Raw genomic sequence first — 23,530 nt, forward strand, 5'->3', positions numbered from 1 at the left:
AAAAGCTACAAAATAACTGGCACTACCAAGGATCTCAATCCCTTCAGATGCCTGCGGAACATGTGCACAAGGCAAACAAGGCATGCAAAAGCACAATATTACTCTGACAATCTCCACCAGAATACATCAAACCCAGCTAACTTCTGGAAGGTTATCAACAATATATTCCAGCCTTCTAACCATCAACAACCAAGTAATATAACTAAAAGGGATATTACTCTGACAAACCCCACTGAAATTGCAAATGCATTCAATGACTACTTTGTGGGGTGTGCCACTAACTTATTAGCAAAACGCAGCCCAAACCACAAACCTGAATCTCATCCTGGGAGTACCCACATAGCCCCACCCCCTCCCAACACTGCCCACAACTTTCAATTTGGCCCAGTATCCGAAGAGGAGATTACACAAGCGCTCCTCAAACTAAAACTAAGCAGCCAATGTGGACCTGACTTACTACAATCTAGGTTCCTACGACTTGGTGCCCCAGCCATTGCCAAACCAATTGCTTCCATAGTCAACTCTATCCTGTCTGCAGGCCATATCCCTAAGACCTGGAAAACTGCTAGAGTTGTCCCAATCTTCAAAAGTGGGGACAAAAACACTGTCTCAAACTACAGGCCAATCTCACTTCTCCCAATTCTATCCAAAGTCATGGAAAAATGTGTCCACACCCAATAAGCGATTACTATACCAAGACAAATTTCCCTAGCCAATTCCAATCTGGCTTTCGCCCCAAACACTCCACCGTAACTACCCTGCTAAAAGTTTGCAATGAAATCCAGTGAGAATGGAACAACTCACTGGTGCAGTATGCCTAGATTTTGCAAAGGCTTTTGATACTGTTGATCATGCTATCCTGCTTAAACTCCAGAGCTCTGGAATAGGGAAGCATGCTTTAAACTGGTTTCAGTCCTACCCATCAGGTAGATCCCAACATGTGTTCATCTCAGGCTCTAACTCCAACCCCCTGGATATCACCTGTGCTGTCCCGCAAGGCTCTGTTCTGGGGCCCCTACTCTTCTCAGTGTTCATCAATGATCTTCCTACAGCTTGTAAGGAAGCCTCAATGCACATGTATGCAGATGACACAATCCTATATGCACACAGCCATAGCCTCTCTGACCTTCAACACATACTTCAGTCTGACTTTTTGAGACTCGAAAACTGGATTTCCCACAACAAACTGTTTTTAAACACTGACAAGACTGTAACAATGGTATTTGGGACCAAGACTAAATTTTTAAAGCTTCCGGCGACTGAGCTCCAGATTAGAACCAACGCTAACACCACCCTAACCCCTGTCACTAGTTTTAAATACCTGGGCATATGGTTTGACTCCCACTTAACATTCGGGATGCACATTGATACCCTGACAACCAAGACCTATGCCAAACTAGGGGTACTTTACAGGAACAAATCCTCCCTAAGTCTCCTGGTCAGAAAGCGTATCGCACAGCAGATGCCAATGCCAATTATTGACTATGGAGACATAGTATATGGCTCGGCACCTCAAAACCACCTTAGCAAACTTGACACCCTCTACAGTTCAATTTGTCGTTTTGTTCTCCAATGCAACTACAACACATATCACTGCGAAATGCTCAAAGAACTAGATTGGTCATCGAGTCTAGGCGCAAAGTTCACCTTTCCTGTCTTGCTTTTACATTCTTTATGGGCAAGCTACCCAGCTATCTGAACAAGCTCCTCACCCCTACCACATGCAGCACCTATCATATGAGATCAGACTCCAAAAGACTGTTCATGGTCCCAAGGCTCAACAAAGTATCCGGCCGTTCCGCCTTCTCTTACCGTGCACCCCAAAACTGGAACAACCTACCAGAGACTCTCACATCCACCACCAGCTTAAGTTCTTTCAAATCTAAGGCTGTCTCACATTTTAATCTGGTCTGTAACTGTTTCATACGCCCATAATATATATTTTCTTTATCTGTGCATGCAATGTCTTGTATATAATGTATACCCTGTTCATTTATGTAACTATGTATTTGTAATCATGTATTATTTGTCTTAACTCTGTGCCCAGGACATACTTGAAAACGAGAGGTAACTCTCAATGTATTACTTCCTGGTAAAATATTTTATAAATAAATAAATACATTTTGGCTACTACAATGGGAAGTACTGTAATATGCCCAATGACTCAACGTACTTGAAATCTTTTGAGTGAAGGTAAAGGTGACAACATTGTCCTCGCTGACATTCTGCAGGTGTTGGTTCTCTTCTTGTAACGCCATGCCAATCAAATGCAACACCTGGACAAATGAGATGTGGTCACAATAAATCTGCATACAGAGGCTTATTTATTTTGCGTAAAGATTGCTTTTGTGTTTCTAAAAAGCCATTTTTACATTTGACTTTTGACGGAGACAGGTTGAGCTTCTCACATTTAGGCCATGCTGCAGACCCAAGGAGCGTATGCACAATATGCGGAGTGAATCTTGGCCACACATGGAACGGAGTAAAGGATTCCCGCAGTAATAGTTGTTATTCAGCAACGAGGATAAACGTACACACAGTAGTGTCTTGGAAAGCGGCTGATGTATTGGAGCCTGCGCAGAAGGTGCAGTAGGCGGTGTACGGGCGAGATCACATTATAACGCAGACTCTGGAAGTCTCATGGCGACGTGCTACGCATTGAGTCTGAGGTCTTGTGTGACAAAGATTGCACAAGGTCAGGCTGACCTGCTTTGATCCTTCCATGTACTGGGGATCCCGAACAACGTTTTGTGTGTTACTTGATCATCTTGCGATTAACACAAGCAGCACAGTATCCCCGATATATCACTAAGGCCCTCATCGTTTGACAGTGCATTGTATTTTTAAGGAATTGGTATGTCGGCAAATACAGGCATACCCCGCATTAACGTACGCAATGGGACCGGAGCATGTATGTAAAGCGAAAATGTACTTAAAGTGAAGCACTCCCTTTTTCCCACTTATCGATGCATGTACTGTACTGCAATCCTCATATACATGCATAACTGATGTAAATAAGGCATTTGTAACAGGCTCTATAGTCTCCCCGCTTGCGCACAGATCCGGTACAGGTTGGGAGCCGGTATTGCTGTTCAGGGCGTGCTGACAGGCGCATGAGTGAGCTGCCGTTTGCCTATTGGGCAATATGTCCTTACTCGCAAGTGTACTTAAAGCGAGTGTCCTTAAACCGGGGTATGCCTGTAATGGTTTGTAATTGTTGGTCTTTACCTAGTTCAACTACGCACTGAAATGTTGATTAATAGAGATTTATCAAAACTGGTAACATCTATCAACTATCTAATCAACATAATTATGGACGTGCCATGTGTCCAGGGCCAAATAATCACTTTCCGTTCCCACATAAAATTGTTTCTATGTCATGCTGTATGTATCTGAGCATACCCTTTGCAGCATTGACTCAGACCAGGCATATCCATTAGGCTCTACCACCCACTGAAGAACTGTCCCCATGATGCACAACATCACATCCGACTGAAGAATGTTAATCAAACTTGCAAAGAGTGGACAGAAAGGAGGCAGGACTGGCGGTGGAAGAGCTGAAACAGAAATAATGTCATTTATTTAAACAGCATATGCAGATTTCTATCATTTGCCTAATTCTTAATGTACAGACTTACTAAAATGAAGAGATCGGAAACAGAAGCCTTGTTATATTCCATTCACACATGCAAAACTTACAGTATTTGAGAGGTCTCAGAGGAATATCGTTTGCAGTAATATTAAACGAGGGCGATTATATTCATGCCAATATTAAAATGCCTGGAAACACTGATTTAATGTCCCTTCACAGCTCCATTTCCCCCCCCCCCCTCACATCTCCGATTCCCCCCTCCCTTCACAGCGGGGTATCTCCCCTCTCTCTGTGAGTGTATATAATATATGTATCACACTGCCCTGCGAGACCGCATTAGCTTTGAACCCTTATAAGCTAATGCTTGCTGTTAACGCAGCTTTTAAGCACAACACGGGAATCAGATGCAACGCCAGAGAAACCACTGACAGACATGTTTCAACCTTAATGGGTCTCATCAGTGTGAGGCTGGTTGTACTGGCTTTGCAATTTTCAGGGCAGTAGGATTTACCATACACATTTAAAGTTATGGGGGGTGGAAAAGGCGACAAGAAATATGGGTTACATGTAAAATGGATTTCAGGCAAAAGGTGACACGGTGTGATCATTTGCATGTCATTTCCCAGAGTCCCTTGCTGCAGTTGAAGCACTGTATGCTTGGAGATAATGGTGAAAGGCAGGGTTGCAGACCTGTCTAAGACATGTGAATGTGCTCACAAGTGATCTTTTTATTTGAGAGATATACACACACACACACACACACACACACACACACACACACACACACACATTTGAGAGAGATATATACACACACACACCTCTATCTATCTATATCTATCTATCTATATCTATATTAGATACACACACACACACACACACATGCGCGTATATATATATATATATATATATATATATATATATATATATATATATATATATGTGTGTGTGTGTGTGTGTATATATATATATATATATATATGTGTGTGTGTGTGTATGTGTGTGTGTTTTTGTGTGTGTGATAGGTTTGTTTAAGATGCACTGTGATTGGCCGTGCCAATCACGTGATGCGGCCGTTGCCTGTGAAAAACAAAATCTCAAATCTCTTCATGAGACAGAAGCTTTGCAGAACGTCGCAGCTCTACCGTCGTGATTGGTGTGTGCGCTTTCATTGCATTTTATCGTTTTGTTTTAAAGCTGCGCAGCGTCACGCACGATTTCTGGTGTAATCACTGCCTTATAGTAAAGGAGCTATTTATAGCAATATAAGATACCAACCACTTATGACTTGTGAAAGAAAGTGAAAGGGTAGTGTATAGAAGAACAGATAAACAAAAAACATGTCTATCTAACTCCCTTTACCACACATGGAGCAGGCCGTTACCCTGGGGATCTCAAATAATTTATTTGTTATTTTAAGGAACCTTTTAACTGTGTTTGTCTTGTTCTATACCCTGCAGGTGGCCGCTGACCCAGCACAAGGTACGGAAAGGATTCGAACTGAATATAAGAAAGCAAATGACTGTTTTTGTATTTTTAAACAGGTTTCTATATTACACGTACCTGTGTCTTCTCCGTTCTGTCTCCTCAACTTACGCTGCGCTTCTTCTGCCTGTAAGGAACACATATTACAGACAGAGAATTAAATGTGGCAAGGAAGTAATGTCTGCACTGACCACATTATTTTAATGGTATAATAATGTTACTTTTATATTCAAATTGAACAAATGAAATAAAACAGATTACTATAGCACGGTAAAATCATCTCTCTTGGTTTCCTTCATTGTTACATCGTTATCAGATATAGGATTCTGGGGAAAGGTTTATAGAAATAACTGCTGTTCTCCTTCCGACCCTCTTCCAGTTTAGCTTTATTTTATTGACTGACAGATTTGGGGAAACGATTAAAGTTATGGGGACGGGCGAGTGGGGAGAAGAGAAAATCTAGTTTTGCCAAAATCTTGCAACACATTCATTCCCAATCTAGGATTTATTTATTGATTGTTTTTTTTAAAAAGCCTATTCTCTGTTTTAATAAGACAATGGAAAATATGAATGTTTAAGATCATTTTGAAATAGTTCTGGAAAGATTTCTATAACAGGAAAGAGAAAGCCTGATTCATTGGTATTTTCAGGCACTTTGCTTTCACTTGCATTGTTATTGAAGACCTGTGACGTATGTATAAATGACACATTAATATGGTCATTTAAATTACATGTACAACCTACATGTTTAAAGAATAGAATAAAGATTATAAAAAAGTGATTCTTTTTAAGCAGTTGATACAAGTACATTTAGGTACAGTTGACAGATTACCTTTGACTGTTCTGCCCTTGAGAAATGATAATAAAACAGATTGAAGTCCTTGATACACTCCGGCTTTAGTTCATACAATCCTCTTCCTGTTAAACCTGGTTTTCTAAAGACAGAAAAAAAAAATAAACATTAATTAATAGGCTATGGGATAATTATTGTACTTTACTTCATTAGGGAAGACGGCAAAAACGTACTTAAATGAGGCTATCGTTTCAATCACGTTCTCCATCCCAGTTTCCTTGTTTTCCTACCAAAGTTAAAAGAAATAAAGCTGTAACATGTTGTGCATATTGTCATTTTGTTTTTAACTGCAATGCGCTCATTTTCAATACATACTGTACTGTACCTGGAGAAAGAGCAGAGTTATTCTGCAGACCTGCTCAGGTGCATTATGGGGCAGGTCCCTATCCACTGTATTAGGTTGTGAAACTGTCTTCCTCATGCTGGAGAACAGTTTAGTCCCATTCATTTCAATGGAGATTAACTCTTCTCCATGAGAAAAGGCATTGTTACAGCATATTTATATGGGGCCCCAAAGTGCAATAATAGTATAGAATGTCATTTTTTATGCTGAATAGAGAACATTTGTATAGAAGTGAAAACTATTGCTTTCATTCAGATTTCATCCAAATATAAAAATCACACACCCACAATAACTATTATATACACAGTATATACACACACACACACACACACACACACACACACACACACACACACACACACACACACACACACACACACACACACACACACACACGGAAAAAAAGAAACAGAGCGCACGCCCCATAGTGTGATACTGTAACATTTAATTTAGGGAAGAATGGGTGGGGGGATTAAAAACACTCACAATGTGTAAGTTAAAATTAAGCAGTATGTGATTAATAATCACCACCAAGGCAGGTCCAAACCGCAGCAAATAAGGAGTCCAAGAACAGCTGGAATCAGGCTCCCAAACAGCACTGTCTGTCCGGTTCACTCGAAATCCTCCAAATCAATCTGGTATCAGAGTTCGCCTTACTATAACTCCATGTGCTCCCCGGCCGTAAAGGATGCACACAACGTGATGACGTAATGTCGCAAGGTACGTCCCTGACGCGTTTCGTCGCAACAAATGCAACTTTATCAAAGGGAATGTGATAAAGTTGCATTTGTTGCGACGAAACGCGTCTTGGACTCCTTATTTGCTGCGGTTTGGACCTGCCTTGGTGGTGATTATTAATCACATACTGCTTAATTTTAACTTACACATTGTGAGTGTTTTTAATCCCCCCACCCATTCTTCCCTACATTAAATGTTAGTGTTACACTATGGGCCGTGCGCTCTCTGTTTCTTTTTCTTATAGATTTTGCTATGGAACTGGTTATTCCATGTGAGAGCTGCTGTGGGCCCCTGGATTATGTACATTGTCCTGGTGCTACCTGTCAGGACTCATTTCAGGGTTTGGACATTAGACTTTGATATGTTATGTATATAAGTGTTCATTATAGTATATTATTGTTAATTAAGGTAATTAATTATTTTATATTAGGGTGTTTTAGTATCATTTATTGTTATTTGCATTTATAATTGTATACCTTTTGGCGCTACTTTCTTTTTACATATATATATATATATATATATATATATATATATATATATATATATATATATATACACATATATATACATATATATATACACACACACATATATATATATACACAGTATATATATTAATAATAATAAAAAAATTGAATATCACTTGTGAGCACATTCACGTGTCTTAGACAGGTCTGCAACCCTGCCTTTCAACCATTATCACCAAGAATACAGTGCTCCCACTGCAGCAAGGGATTCTGGGAAATGGCATGCAAATGAGCACACAATATGTCACCTTTTACCTGGAATATCCATTCACATGGAGCCCATTTAAGCCAATGCATCGCCGTTCACACAGCTTTTAAGCACAGCATGGGACTAGCAAAGCAAGTCAAACCACTCACAGACATGTTTCAACCTTGATGGGTATCATCAGTGTGAGGTTGGTTTATACTTGCTTTGCAATATTTCTAGGTTGGGTAGGTTTACCATATATTTAAAAAAAAAAAGTTATATACTGTATAGGTGATGTAGTTTCTGGTACAATAATGGAACCACATCTATCCAATACTTTTTACTATCATACCCATTGTAGGAGTACTATGGGGTGTGATCAAGACATGCTAAGGCAACACACTTTGTGCCCCCTTATTGCACAAGCATAACTACTAAACCTTCCTGTGTTGTAATTCCCCACAAAACTACTTTTGTTGGATCTTTTGCCCCACAAATAAAAAGCCTTTGTGGACATCAAGTTTAACAACTTCTCAATGACACAGTAATCAGGAAAGTGTTACGGTGTTATGGAATTGCAGTGGTTAATGCAGAATGGCACGTCAGCACGTATGTTTGCATTATATATACAGATCTTTAGGATACAGGAGTTATTTCTATACATTGCATGTTGCTGCTCTTCCTTCTTGGCATACTCACATCTTCTGGCAGTGCTTTGACCAGTTCGCTATGGGCCATGGGTCTGATGCTTAACTGATGGATAATTTCACGCCTTATTTCATCTGTAACAGTTACATGTCCCACTCCGGGGCAAAATCTCTCCCCTGGGGATAAAACACACACCGATGGAAATCTAAGATGTGGCTACATCCATTTGAATGTGCATTAAAATCCATACAAAAGGGGTAAAGGAATGGCTGCTTGAGGATCAAAGAATACCGCCCTGTATATAACAGTGTGAGGTGCTATACATAGGGTATGTAAATACACAAAAGGAAGGAAAAAGAACCAAAAGATAACCCGTGATAATGTGTGCACACTCCAATACAGATTATCGCGATTTTAATCCAAGTAAAGTCTTATACTAATTGTTCCCTTACCTGGTACAAGAAGTATAACAATAATTAAAAACATTTAACTCTTTTTTATTTTATTTATTTTTTTAACATAGGATTGAAGCAAGGGATCTCTGGAGCTGAACCCCAATGACTTCAGCTTCGGGGACACCCTGCTTCTGGAGATACTTACGTCTGTAGCGGTAGGCGGTAGCCACCCGCTAGCAGAGATCATGTAATGGCGGTGTTTCAAAGCTCCCGCGCCCTGCTGGCCAATAGCGCTTTAAACTTGCTGGAGATACCAGCATCCCTTTCGGAGGTGAGTATCTCTGGAAACAAGGGGTCCCAGGAGCGGAGATTAATGGGGTTCAGCTTCAAAGACCCCCCTGTTCCAATCGTGTTTTAAAAAAAAAAAAAAAATGCAAACATTGCAAAAAGAAAGTCACCCCTTGGACTGGTCCTTTAAGAAAATATATGACCAACAAATGTAGTTAAAAACGATATAAAAAGATGGGGGGAGAAAAGTAAAGAGGAGTGAGCGGAGAAACTATTATTGTCTATCTAGGATTAGCAGAGCTGAAATATATTATAGTGATCTGCTTCATAATAATAAGATCTAATGAGGTGCAATCAAAATGTAATGGTATACCCATCACAGTAGCATATTAATGTACAAGCTTAATGAGCCCAGTAATAGCTCAGGAGAGAAAGCTCTGTAATTAAAGCTATACAATTAAAATAAGATTAGACAAAATGTTTCTCTCTCTCCACCGTTATATTTTTTTTACAGTATATAGTATTTAAATCCATTTGTTGGTCATATTTTCTTAAATACTATGAATAAATGTTGTTTTACATATTGTTACTCTTCTTGTACCAGTTAATACAGTATAAGACTGTTCCTGAATTAAATGAGAGATAATATGTATTAGAGTGTGCACACATTAACACAGATTATCTTTGGGTTCTTTCCCTTCCTTTTGAGTATATACATTTTAAAATATAAGAATTTGGGATTTTGTCTGAAACTCAGGCATAATAAATAGCAATACAAGTGCATTTCAATGTAATATTTGCTGTCCATCAGGTTAAGTATTTGGGTCTATTCACTGTGCCTATCAACAAATGTTGAACATGGGGCAGACTATGTATAACCAAAAGAAGTCTACGATAAAGACAAACGCCTTGTTAACCCCTAAATATAACAGGCTGGTGGAATGATCGTGTGCATAACCCTTAAAGATATCAAGAGCACAACGCCTTTTCTTATGATATGGCCACAGCCCAGCTGTAAATTGTAGGTTGTAACCAAAATAGCCAATTTCACAAGTTCAGATTTCAAAGCTCGCCACAATAAGAGGCAGGAGGCTCCTGGCAACAACACACACTTTGCTAAACTATCAAACGTATAGTATTTCCAGATTTTGATGTAGAATTTAGGCTATATTTATGTCAAATTGTCCCACAAGCATCAGCCATGTCACAAAAGCATTATTTCATGTTCTCATCACTTCATTGTCTCTCGCCCAGTAATTATTCTACTATTAGAATTATTATTCTACTATTAGAAGTATTAAGACTGTTAAATTAAGTAAAAATAGCCGTGTTTGTCCATTTGCAATAGTGCAGAGTAATTGAGTACTTCAGTATTAGGTGACACCTTTTTTTTATTTGGACTAACAATTGATATTATAAAACAAGCTTTCGAGAGTTTTCCTCTCTTCCTCCAGTTGGCAATACGGATTAACAAAGAATCCGTGAGCTTGACACATTTTGTTATTGCCCGGTCTGTTTATTCTTTCTGTGCATCGTCTGCCTTAGATAGCCATCTTGTTTTTCTTACATCTGTGTTAAGCGCGTGGACTCTTTGTAAATCCGTATTGCTGACCTGAGGCAGTTAGAACTCTCGAAAGCTTGTTTTATAATATCTATTGTTAGTGCAAATAAAAAAGGTAGCACCTAATACTGAAGTATTCATTTACTCAGGACTGTTAAAGAAAGGATTAAGGTGAGCCAGATCCAGTTTCAATCAACACATTTAAAGATCTTTTTAAATATCTTACCGACGATCATTATGATGAGGTGCAACATTTCTTCAATTAGGGTATTGTTTTGCTGAACGATATCCTATTAGACAAACAAAAAAAAAAAAGATCCATTACATTCAAAAAGCCAGGTAACACAAGCTTTCACATACAGCACAGCCCTCTCTCTGTGAAATAAATGTCATTTCATTTATGTACCAATCACATAATAAAATGGGTAAGGAGAGCTCGTTTACAGGAACTTGAGGGTTGGTCTTTAAAGAGGCAATCTATATCTGCAAATTTGTTTGCAAAATTTTTTTTTAATATAGGGCTGAAGCAGGGGGTGTCCAGAGCCGAACCCCATTAATTTTCGCTCCGGGGACCCCTGCTTCCAGAGATACTTCCCTCCGAATTAGGTGCCGGTACCTGCTCTCCCGGGCTGTCAGGGGTCACGTCATGGCCGCTGTTCAAAGATTTTCACGTCCTGCGGGCCAATAGGAAGCCGTGATGTTGTCGGTGTGGCTTCCTATTGGCCCATGTGATGCGGAAGCTTTAAAGCTCAGCTTGCTGAGCCGGAGCGGCTACCTGCATCTACTTCGGAGTTAAGTACCTCCGGAAGCAGGGGGTCCCGGAGCTGAAATTAACGGGGTTCGGCTGTAGAGCACCCCCCCTTCTTCAACCTTATATAAAAAGAGAAAAAAATTTGCAGGCTTGAATTCCTTTTTTAAACTGCGATAGTGCCGATCTGGGGAAACTGCCAATGACTTCCATAGGAATTTCCGTGCGATAGTTCGCCCGACCGGCACCATCACAGTTTAAGCAGTAACCCCCCACCCAATGCATGTCGAAAAAGCAAATGAAAGGTAAGCACAAAACAATGAGATAGGGAAGGTAAAGTGGGAACAATACAACGCCAAGTGCAAGAAGGCGAGTGTGAGGAATTGTACCTTATTTGTGCTTTCCTTCCGAAACCGTTTCCCGTAATCTGGAGTGCTAAATATCTGGTAAAGTTCAAAGCGACTCAGCATAATCATCAGAAAGTGGTTGGGATCCATCAAACACGCACCAGCCTACAGTGTCAAGGAGAGTACAGGTGACGCGGCAGTAACCATGCAGTAACCATACGGTAACCATGCAGACTATAGGGAAGGAGAAGTCACCAGCAGGAAAGGGCTCGCTACAGTAAGAGCACAGATTGTGATGGCAGCTACAGTAGACATGGCGACGGTTAGAAATCTTTTAGAATGGAAAGGTACAGTACAGGGATATGAGGAGATTACACAAAGGAAGGGCACTGATCCAGGGAGAAATCTAATTGCTGGACTCCGTAAGGATATCTGTTTTCGTTATGAGACATTATTGGCAAATGTTTCACCGGGGTTTTGGTTTGCCTTCCCCTGATTCAGTATAACTATAGATCTAGAATGAATATCGTATTCTAGAATTTGAAGCCTAGTTTATCTTACATGATAAGTTAGTATATTGCTTCTTGAGCATAGTCTGCTTTTGTAAGTGATAAAAATCATGATTATAGCTCGCTTCTGAGGTTACCATGGCAACCTTTACACTGCTCTGGGCTCTGCGCACAGCGCTTTACACTGCTCTGGGCTCTGCGCACAGCGCTTTACACTGCTCTGGGCTCTGTGCACAGCGCTTTACATTGCTCTGGGCTCTGCGCTTTACACTGCTCTGGGCTCTGCGCACAGCGCTTTACACTGCTCTGGGCTCTGCGCACAGCGCTTTACACTGCTCTGGGCTTTACACTGCTTTGGGCTCTGGACACAGCGCTTTACACTGCTCTGGGCTCTGGACACAGCGCTTTACACTGCTCTGGGCTCTGGACACAGCGCTTTACACTGCTCTGGGCTCTGGGCACAGCGCTTTACACTGCTCTGGGCTCTGCGCACAGCGCTTTACACTGCTCTGGGCTCTGCGCACAGCGCTTTACACTGCTCTGGGCTCTGCGCACAGCGCTTTACACTGCTCTGGGCTCTGCGCACAGCGCTTTACACTGCTCTGGGCTCTGGACACAGCGCTTTACACTGCTCTGGGCTCTGGACACAGCGCTTTACACTGCTCTGGGCTCTGGACACAGCGCTTTACACTGCTCTGGGCTCTGCGCACAGCGCTTTACACTGCTCTGGGCTCTGCGCACAGCGCTTTACACTGCTCTGGGCTCTGGACACAGCGCTTTAAACTGCTCTGGGCTCTGCGCTTTACACTGCTCTGGGCTCTGGACACAGCGCTTTACACTGCTATGGGGAGAGCTTCATTTTAAATGTTTGTAAATAAAAACCGTGTTGGAAAGTACAAGAAGAAATCGCTCAATAAAATTGGCGACGTGTGCCTGCTGCTGTATAATGTTAGAATGTAACAAAGATTGAACGAGATGGACACAGTTTGTCTTTTTGCAGCCTTATGTACCAGGTTACAACATGTACAGAATGTGTATACATGCGAAAGAAAAACAGAATGTGCATACATGTGAAAGAAGAACAGAATGTGTATACATGTGAAAGAAGAACAGAATGTGAATACATGTGAAAGAAAAACACTGTATATACATGTGAAAGAACAGAATGTGTATACATGTGAAAGAAAAACACTGTGTATACATGTGAAAGAAAAACACTGTGTATACATGTGAAAGAACAGAATGTGTATACATGTGAAAGAAGAACAGAATGTGTATACATGTGAAAGAAGAACAGAATGTGTATACATGTGAAAGAAGAACAGAATGTGTATACATGTGAAAGAAGAACAGAATGTGTATACATGTGAAAGAAGAACAGAATGTGTATACATGTGAAAGAAGAACAGAATGTGTATACATGTGAAAGAAGAACAGAATGTGTATACATGTGAAAGAAGAACAGAATGTGCATACATGTGAAAGAAGAACAGAATGTGTATACATGTGAAAGAAGAACAGAATGTGCATACATGTGAAAGAAGAACAGAATGTGTATACATGTGAAAGAAAAACACTGTGTATACATGTGAAAGAACAGAATGTGTATACATGTGAAAGAAGAACAGAATGTGTATACATGTGAAAGAAGAACAGAATGTGTATACATGTGAAAGAAGAACAGAATGTGTATACATGTTTACCTGTAGCATCACAATATCTTTGTCAAACATCTCTCGTCGGCATTTTACATTGCGGTAGTAATAAATCTGCGTAAGAAGACAAATAAAGATTGATGAAAGATTTTTAACTATTTATTTTTCAAACAGTAGCAACAAAATATGCTTATATAGATTATATGTGTTCAAACTACTGCTGGCTTGATACGCACACTTAGGCTGAGTCCATAGAGACTTCAGCCGTGCGGAGGCGCGCGGAGGCAGAGGGAAAGCGGGTGCTTTCCCTGGTCTTAGTTTGCGCGCCGTCCGGGGGCGTGTCGGGGGGGAAGGGGGGGGGGCGTGCCAGTGACGTCACGGAGCTGGTTCGCATTCATTGGGCGAACCGCTCCCGTGACCGGCCCTGCGCGCATAAACTAAAATTTGATTGTCGGCTACGCTTCCGCACGCCTGCGGAAGCATGCGCGAGCACCTGCTAAAGCCGCTCTCATTGCGGCTGCAGGGGCTCACTGCCAAGCATGAGCGCGGCTCAGCGGCTAAGCGCTGACCATGCCCGCGGCCTTAGAATACCAGCTGCACTTGGAACAAGCAGATGCTTTACAGGCAGAGGGAGGAAGGACCACTTGTATATTGTGGGAACATAGACAAATCAGAGCCAAACAAGGACAGACCAATCAGATGAGGGGATTTTTTTTTTTATTAGCCTAACTTTACCACCCCTCTGCAAACACAACAAATATACCAACCGATCCAACACGCCTACTTGTTTAAAACTCACACTTCGAAAACCAGAGTCGGCGTCCAACTACTCCTCCCAAAATGTGTCCCATAGCTGTTTAGGCAAATTCTTTCCAACCAATACAGCTATACTTTTACCACTGATATGGCAAATATACCTTCTGGAGCCCGTTATCTTTCCATAGCATTAAATGTGAATGAAAATGGGATTGCTTACAATACCAAGGCATACTGTATAGTGCAGAACTGTACACGCGTTACTGTGCATGTTCCATTGCAGGCTGTGAGGCCTTTGAACAGGCAGACATGATGCTTCTTCCTAGATGTAGGTGAAAGGGTTGGGGTGCTCAAACCCGCGGCAACTCCATCCAATTATATTGGCAATGAAATATTAACCCTGGAGATACCAGTGGGAGTGGGTAGGTAAATATAGACTTGTAAGCATCACAGTGACAGCAGTCAGACTTAACTATAGCAGTCTAAACCAATAAACCCCACTCACATCAACTCCAGGGTTCCTCTGCTGGCGTGCCAGTCATGAAGGATCCAGAGTCCAGGTACATCCAATAGAAAAAACGAATGGCGCACAGCCAGGGAGCCAGGTGTGGAATAAAAAACTTTTTCTTTATTGCAGCATGGTGAGAGACAAGTTCACCCCCTTGGGGGACAAAGACAAAGACCTCCTACGCGTTTCGGACCAACGGGTCCTTTATCAAGGAGTATAACACTATACTCCTTGATAAAGGACCCGTTGGTCCGAAACGCGTAGGAGGTCTTTGTCTTTGTCCCCCAAGGGGGTGAACTTGTCTCTCACCATGCTGCAATAAAGAAAAAGTTTTTTATTCCACACCTGGCTCCCTGGCTGTGCGCCATTCGTTTTTTCTTCCTAGATGTAGGTGTATACAGACTTTCAAGACCTCACAAATTTCCTCTTTTGATGTATACTTGTGGTCTTAAAACCTTGTACACAATACCATATGTAAATAAATAATCATACTTATTGCACTGATAATGTACACAGCGCTGTACACAGAACTTTGCAGCCAAAATGAGTCCCTGCCCCGAACAGCTTACAATCTAAATTGGTGGAGATTAGGTGACTTGGTCACACGGAGCCAACGCTGATAGATACCTGGTTCAGTAGCTTCAAAGGCAGTGACATTACCACCAAGTTACTCTTTCACCCCTCAACTATCATTGTGATCCATTCAATGTTAAGAAAGCCTGCAACAAACCATGTCATGAAAGCCGCAAGGGAGAGTGCGTTGGTCACTTACCTGATTGACCAGAGAAAATCCATTTCTTCTCCACATTCCAGCATGCACCTGAGCGCATAAAACCAAACATCGCAGAGGGTGCTCAATTAGCATAGGTGGGCTTAATTCACTCTGCGTAAAAATAGCACACGGACACAACATATCAGCAACATTACAAAGTGCAGATTTTTACACTACAACAGGCGTCTGTTAAGGGGTGCGTTGGCAGATCCAAAGTACCAATTTACTAAAAACCAATAAGATGAACTGGCTGACAGATACATGGGCAACAGGTTGCATTACATAGATTGTCAGAGGCAATAATGAGGCTAAAACTGATACTTACAAAGGGCAGTTGCTCTGGAAGCGTGTACGCCACCTCACTCTTACTCAGCAAAGAATGTAAACCTAAGAGTTAAAGCAGGAAAAAACTCAGCAAAAATATACCAAACAGCCAACAGTTTATTCCGTAAATCACCAGAGCATGCATCATATTTTAACAGAGTAACAATCTTGACAATTTCTGTTACAATGTGAGCAGGTTAAATTAGCAAAGGTACAGGTTAGGTCACGTCCATTGTCAACGCAACGGTGCGCGCGCTGCAGACAAAAGGTCGTAAGGCAATGAGCACGGCCATAGACGCGCGCATGCACGACAGTGTCGACGCAACCGTTTTTTTCGCGAGACTTTCATTTTGGCGCCCTTTGGCCGGGTCACGTGCTCAGTTACGCCAATGAGGGCGAACCGCTCACATGACGTCACGGGCACGCCCCCGTGAGGAAGGAACTGTGAAGCACAGCTGATCTTGGACATCTTCCAGTCGCGTCTCCTCCTCTAGATCCCACAGGCCAGGGACCGCCTCAGCAGCACGCTCCGTCGCGCGCGCCTACTATGTACAAGGCCTTACACTTTCATATTTATGCTTCAAAGCAGCAATCTTACGGCTCAATGTGCGAATATACCATTAAACATCATGGAGAAAATACAATCATTTTGCAGGTAAAATATAAGTGAGGTGACAGGACTTACTATAAGTGAAATTACATTACAAATGTAACGGCTGCCTGAAATTCATACAAAATGGTACAGAAATTGATTCTGTTTTCCCCACATAATAAAAAGGACCAATATGGATAAAACAAATATATATGGTTCTTTTACACTGGAAATTATAGTTTTAAATTGTATTCCTATCAAAAATATCCAGAAGGGATGTCTCAGATGAAGTGCATTAGTCCCATATTCCCTTAGTGGAAAAGTTTACTACAATATTGACATGACTTGTTTATGTCAATGAAATACCTAAAAGCTGCAATCTATTATGATAAACACCCTGTTCTGGAGGTGCTCTGAACCAGCATGTAATGTAGTACAACTGTGGTGCTCTTACATCCAAACTGCATGGTGACAAAGGTATCAACAGGAGCATTTGCCCTCTTCCATGAGGCTGCTGGGCAGCTCACTTCTTTAGAGATCATCAGTGGTCACAGTGACTAGTGGCATCACTGGCATCTTCCTGTCTTTTGCTACTTTAAACTCCTGAAAAGAGGTGAATATTTCCTGGTCCAAAAGGCTCCTGGTGGTTAGACAGAAGCTCTGTACCACTCCCTCGCTGCTCAGTCAGTATTGAAAATAATTGATTAAGCAGCAGATACTACTACAAAAGGACAGCAAGTTATGACACTTCAATGTCCAAATGGAACAATTGTATGGATCAATCCTAGACACTACAGGAAAGTGATGCACACAACTATTGCTCGTGTGCAGCAAGAAACACGGTTGGCAGGCTACAGGGAAACCGTTCAGGAACTCATGACTGGAGCCTACTCCTTTGTGTCTATAAATCTCTCCAACCTCACTGCACAAGCCGTCTTCTCTCCTTCCCTCATTTGTATGGAGACAGTCTGGATTCTTTATGGGTTTCATAATGAAGGACCATGTTCTCTTGGTGCACCTTTGCTGGCTTCCTAACTTGGCAAGTGAGCGACACTCATGATATGGCCCATCAGGATATAACAACTCTGCTTGCATGAAAGCAGCAAAACCCCTCGCATGACAAGCCTGAACCCTGTGGCCTGCATGTCGTGGCTGAGGCCTCATACCTGCAATATTAACAGGCTGCATGGTAAGGTAATGGGAAATAATGTTCCATGCCAGCATATTCCCGATATTTCTACTAGTTGTCCATCACAAGCTCAATAAAAGTAATGTTTAACCTAAAAGGGAAAACTCCACCAAAGAGGCACTGCTTGCTTGCTGTAACTGATAACTATTTACCTTTTCTCCCTTCATTTTTTCTTTAATTATCCCAACGTCATCCCATTGTGTTCAAAATGTTATATGAAAGGTTATTACAAATAGAAAGTTCTTTGAAAATATATAACAACATTATTGGTAAAATAAAATTCCCAGCTTATGCCCGCCAAAGTGTGTAGCATTCAGCACCGAGAAGATATTTTGTCGTCCTGCTATAAGGTCTCATGATACAGGAAGGTGCGGCTCAGTGAATAAAGGCACTGATTCTGGTTCAAATCCCGGTGCCATCTCATAATGACCGTGGGCAAGTTACTTTAATCTCCCTATGTCTCAGGCCCCAAAAATATAGACTGTAAGCTCATCTGGGCAGACACTGTCTGTAAAAACCCTATGTGCTGCGTACCGTGTGCTATATTGTAATAGTGAAGCGCTTTGAGTCCCATTGGGAGAAAAGTGCTATATGAAATAAAACTGTTACTAAAGCTAAAAGTTACACACTCCCTTGAAAACTCCAAATCAGATCCGAATTTATCCCATGCTGACATTACTTTATATTATAGCAAGTCAATGGGAAAGGAACCTCAGAGTCAGAGGTCACAATATCCTATTACAGTTTAAAAAAGGGCTACTGTACATAAACATTAGAAGTACAGTAACTTAAACACATCAACACTGAAACAGCAGAATTCGTATTATATCATTTTGCCCAATCTAAAGGGAGTGTGTGTGTGTGTGCCACAGCCCTATGTAATCACATTAGAATATAAGAACTGCCACAGTGATCAGACCAATCAAACCATCAAGCTTCTGGTTACATAATAGACCATCACCCACTGCCTGCCTACAGATGTGGGACATCCTGCTAGTAGCCACACCTGCTAGTAACATCACCCTGTTAAGCAAAGTCCCATCAGTTTGCAGTAGTATTTTAATAAATACAAAGCAATGTGTTAAAATGAAATCCAGCATTAGATAGGTTCATAATAATATCAGACTATGCGACTGAGAAACTTGCTTACTTGATGCAGCCGCTCATGGCTCTGTGCCAGGACACCTAGTGCGCTAATGTGTTTCTGAGGCTAAGGATTAATGGGATTGTAACCTAAATCCTTCCAAGAGGTTTTTATAAAACATATTCTCTCTCTGACAGGCTATTCCACCCAACACACAACCGTTCAACAATTCAATGCGCTTATTTCCCTTTATGCACAACATTTGTACGCCTGCAGAAATAATTGGAAGGGCGCGGATATAAATTGTAGCAACAGAACAAATATGTCCTTGAGTGTTTCATGCGATTGTTGTACATGAGCTATAAGAACAGATCGCACATTAACCTTTAGGAGCATTAAATAAGGATCTAGGACACCCCCAGAAATAAGTAGGAGCCACATGTATCCTGTTTTGCCCAGTAAAAGAACGTAGGTGGTTCTTATGGAGGACCATCTGCACCAGGGGTGGGCAACGCCAATCCTCAAGGGAAACCAACACGTCAGGTTTTAAGGATATCCCAGCTTCAGCACAGGTGGCTCAATCAGTGCCTCAGTCGCAGACTGCACCACCTGTGCTGAAGCAGGGATATCCTGAAAACTTGACCTGTTAGTGACCCTTGAGGACTGGAGTTGGCCACCTCTGCTCTTCTACACAAACAGAACATGTAGCAAACATTGCGTGCTTTCTACTAGGAACCGTAAGTTAGATAAATATGCAGTATAAAGGGAATAAATATTACACTAATTATTACACGCAAAACGACACTATAATAAAGGACTACTCGTACACATTCCGTTATAATAAAAGGTAATTCACTAGTTGAAATGTCTTTGTGAACATTACCCCAAAATGAAATAAATAGGCTGTAATGTGTTTAGCACAATTTAGTACATTTGGTGCTATATTTATTTGTTCTGCAGCCGACTTATTGATAACGTTTCAATCTGTTATTTTCACTCCATGCAATCTGCCCTCCCTTCTGATCGTTACAGCTGTTCCACTCTTTTCTTCGACCTGGTCTTTGCGTTCCTCCTCTTAACATGCAGACCTCATACCACAACCCTAATCCCAGTATGTTGCCATTCATTCCATCCATGATCGCCTTGATCATTAACTCCCCATGACTTCTTTCATTCTCTTGTGGTTAGTTTAACCATCCTGCGTGGAACAGGACAATGAAGCCACTTTTAGCACTGGATTTGCACTAAACTGCAAGAGCAGAGCTCTCACCTTACTTCTACGTGATCAGGAGAATGTTTTTTCCATGCCTATATTTCACACCCAGCTTTGAGTCTTTTGCCATATACGAAATGTGACACTACACACAAGACTTGCCTACTTAATCATTTACATTGGTAGCATATTTATTTTATTTATAAAATGTTTTAAAAGGAAGTAATACATTGAGAGTTACCTCTCGTTTTCAAGTATGTCCTGGGCACAGAGTTATGATAACAAATAATACATGGTTACAAATACAGTTACATAAGTGAACAGGATATACGTTATATACAAGACATAGCATGCACAGTTAGAGATAATATATATTATAGGCGTATGAAACAGTTACAGACCAGATGAAAATGTGAGACAGCTTTAGTTTTGAAAGAACTTAGACTGGTGGAGGATGTGAGAGTCTCCGGTAGATTGTTCCAGTTTTGGGGTGCACGGTAAGAGAAGGAGGAGCGGCCGGATACTTTGCTGAACCTTGGGACCATGAACAGTCTTTTGGAGTCAGATCTCAGGTGATAAGTGCTGCATGTGGAAGGGGTGAGGAGCTTGTTCAGATAGATGGGTAGCTTGCCCAGAAAGTATTTGAAGGCAAGACAGGAAAGATGAACTTTGCGCTTAGACTCAAGTGATGATTAATCTAATTCTTTGAGCATATACTCCAACAACAGATTTTCAAGCTCTGGATTAACCAGCACTCAACACTTTGGTTCCCCATTTGTCTCACCTGTTTACTTTCATGTGTCCCCCTGTTCTCCCACCAAACTGCTCTATCCCGTTTGTAAAACCCTTACTGGATGAAATTCTACAACTTCCTCTTCCGATCACTATGATCAGGATACATGCATTTTTAAATGTAGCCTCAAAATATTCACAAATGTACTCCTATATTTTTTCATAGTGTTCAGGAGAGTGCCTGAGAGTCATTAATTATGTACTGGCTTCTGCTCCTTTTGCAACATCACGAGCCTGTCCATTTCTTGGCTATTGTCACTAAGAAGCCCCAACCAATGATGTTGCGGCTTGGCCCGCAGCCATATTCTTTTCCCAAGAGGGAGTTTTCAACCCAGTAATTTCACCAGTATGTCAGGAACCGGATCCCCAGAGCTGAAAATAGCGGGGTTCGGCTCCAGGGGACCCCGCATCCCATCCCGTCAAAAACAAGGTGGGGATTTCTGCTCTAAAACTAGATTGCAAAGTGTGAAGAAGAAGAGATGTATGGTCTATACTTCTCATCTATAGTCAACAAAATAAAATACGTTTATGATACATTATTTCTAGAAGGATTACCAGAGGATATTCGCTGACGGGGTCCAAAAAAGGACTTCAGATAGCTCTACAAAACACATCCCAGTACTTGAGAGAGCAAGGTAGATGGTCTACGGAGGCATAGAGATGTCTGGATAAGAGTGTTTCCTTTTATCTATGCGAGTTTGTCTCTATAACAAGTGTGATATCAATCCCCTATAAGCTTGCAGCGCTTATTGTAGTGTGTGATTAACAAAAAAACAGCATATACGTCAATAATAAAATAAATAATGGCATACATACAATGACAAAAAAAAAATATTTATTAGATTGGCAAAAGGGTAAGAATAAAAAGAAAATGTAGCAGCCCAGCTTATTACAAGTTGAAACACAAAGAAATGTAGAAGTCCGACTACCGCGTTGTAGCGAGAAGTGAAAGTAAAACGAGGAGAAGACAGCATGGAGTCACAGCTCTTACCTGCCAGGAGGCGTGAAACGGGAAGGTGAATGCTGACCTTCTCCTGGGAGACGCAGTATCGGATCGTCTCCACTGTATGGCCAGAAATACTCAGAGTAATGGGCTGCTCGCCATCAGTAAAACCACTGTGACAATGCATCAAAACAATAAGGCACTTCTTGTAAGCTTCAATGAGTACTCTTTCCTACAAAAGAAACAATATAAATAAGGTAACTTATACTAACCCAGATTTACACTATCCAAATAACATTTTTACACTGGCCATATAGTGCTATGTAATCAGCTAATTTTATTGCTAAAATAACAGAGTAAAAAATATAAATATATTTTAACCCTAAAGGGTTACAAAAATACTGAATAAAGGGACAGAAAAAGCATAGTATTCCCCGCCCCCCCTCCTGCCATCCCCCCATAAAGCTACATCTTGTACTCATTGTTCAACATTATAATTAGGGGTTACGGTTTTAGGTTAAAACCGATCAACACCAGATATTAAGCATCCTATCCTATTAAATGCCACGTCTTGTGACAGCCCATCCCACAGGTAGGAGACAAAGGCGTCACCGGGGAGCGTGGAAACTAAAAATAAGTGCACCGATAAACACCAAATTCAAGTGTGCGAATTTTCTGTCATTTTTACACCGATAAACCTAGATTTTTTTTTCATAAAGTGAAAAACACAGAACACACACAAAAAATAAATAAATAAATACAGATTTTAACACAGAAAACGGGACTCCTTAATTGTAATGCTACCTCCGTATTACATGACTGCCTGTGCTGCTGGACTGAAGAGTACCATACTGACCAGGGGGGGGGGGGGGGGAGATCATTGAAAGTCACACCAAGTAACAAAGGAGAACATCTATTCATTGTACAATTACAAAAATAACGAATAGTTGGATATGGGTAATGTCCCATTGTTACAGGCTGGATTGTATGATCATTCAAAGGAATTTTCGGCTACCTGATACCCAAGCTATTAAGCAAGAGCCGTTTAACCATGAAACATGCCGTGTGCTTGCAGCTTCAGACATTCAAACCTCTAGTACAGGGAAATCACACTGCACACAGTGCTGCCAGTGCGGAAGTGAATGGATGTTAGAAATACTAGGATGGAATAGATATTATCATTTCCTAATTGACAAAGAAAGGAAATGGCAGATTTTAGGGATTGTACAATACGCGCTGCTTTGAACGTGACAAAAGTTATGGAGGAACTAAATCCTACACAAAAGTCATACTCCGGTATTCATGAAGCTCCGATGCAGAGTATCACCAGCGATCCTGCGGTTACCATCATCGGAGCTTGATGGATCTGCCCCCTAGAGGGGTATGAAAGCATGGATATGGTGTCTTAGGCCGAGTCCATAGACACTAAGCCCGTGCGGAGGCGCGCAGAGGCTGAGGGAAAGCGGGTGCTTTCCCTGGCCTTA

General features: G+C 41.3%; 1 protein-coding gene across 2 annotated transcripts in view; it reads right to left on the reverse strand.

Moving 5' to 3' along the window:
- Positions 1 to 23,530, reverse strand: part of UBR2 (ubiquitin protein ligase E3 component n-recognin 2) — a 95,091-nt gene that overhangs the window by 38,898 nt on the left and 32,663 nt on the right. For both annotated transcript variants that reach the window (XM_075595727.1, XM_075595728.1), the window contains exons 15-26: positions 22,095 to 22,278; positions 16,235 to 16,296; positions 15,910 to 16,020; positions 13,922 to 13,987; positions 11,752 to 11,874; positions 10,841 to 10,904; positions 8,422 to 8,546; positions 6,101 to 6,153; positions 5,907 to 6,009; positions 5,153 to 5,201; positions 3,403 to 3,557; positions 2,174 to 2,276 (exon numbers count right to left, since the gene is read on the reverse strand). In XM_075595727.1, coding sequence (XP_075451842.1) covers positions 2,174 to 2,276; positions 3,403 to 3,557; positions 5,153 to 5,201; positions 5,907 to 6,009; positions 6,101 to 6,153; positions 8,422 to 8,546; positions 10,841 to 10,904; positions 11,752 to 11,874; positions 13,922 to 13,987; positions 15,910 to 16,020; positions 16,235 to 16,296; positions 22,095 to 22,278 — 1,198 coding nt within the window. The remainder of the gene's footprint in view (positions 1 to 2,173; positions 2,277 to 3,402; positions 3,558 to 5,152; positions 5,202 to 5,906; positions 6,010 to 6,100; positions 6,154 to 8,421; positions 8,547 to 10,840; positions 10,905 to 11,751; positions 11,875 to 13,921; positions 13,988 to 15,909; positions 16,021 to 16,234; positions 16,297 to 22,094; positions 22,279 to 23,530) is intronic.

The sequence above is a fragment of the Ascaphus truei genome, chromosome 4, assembly GCF_040206685.1.
Source record: "Ascaphus truei isolate aAscTru1 chromosome 4, aAscTru1.hap1, whole genome shotgun sequence".
In the NCBI taxonomy this organism is placed as follows: Eukaryota; Metazoa; Chordata; class Amphibia; order Anura; family Ascaphidae; genus Ascaphus; species Ascaphus truei.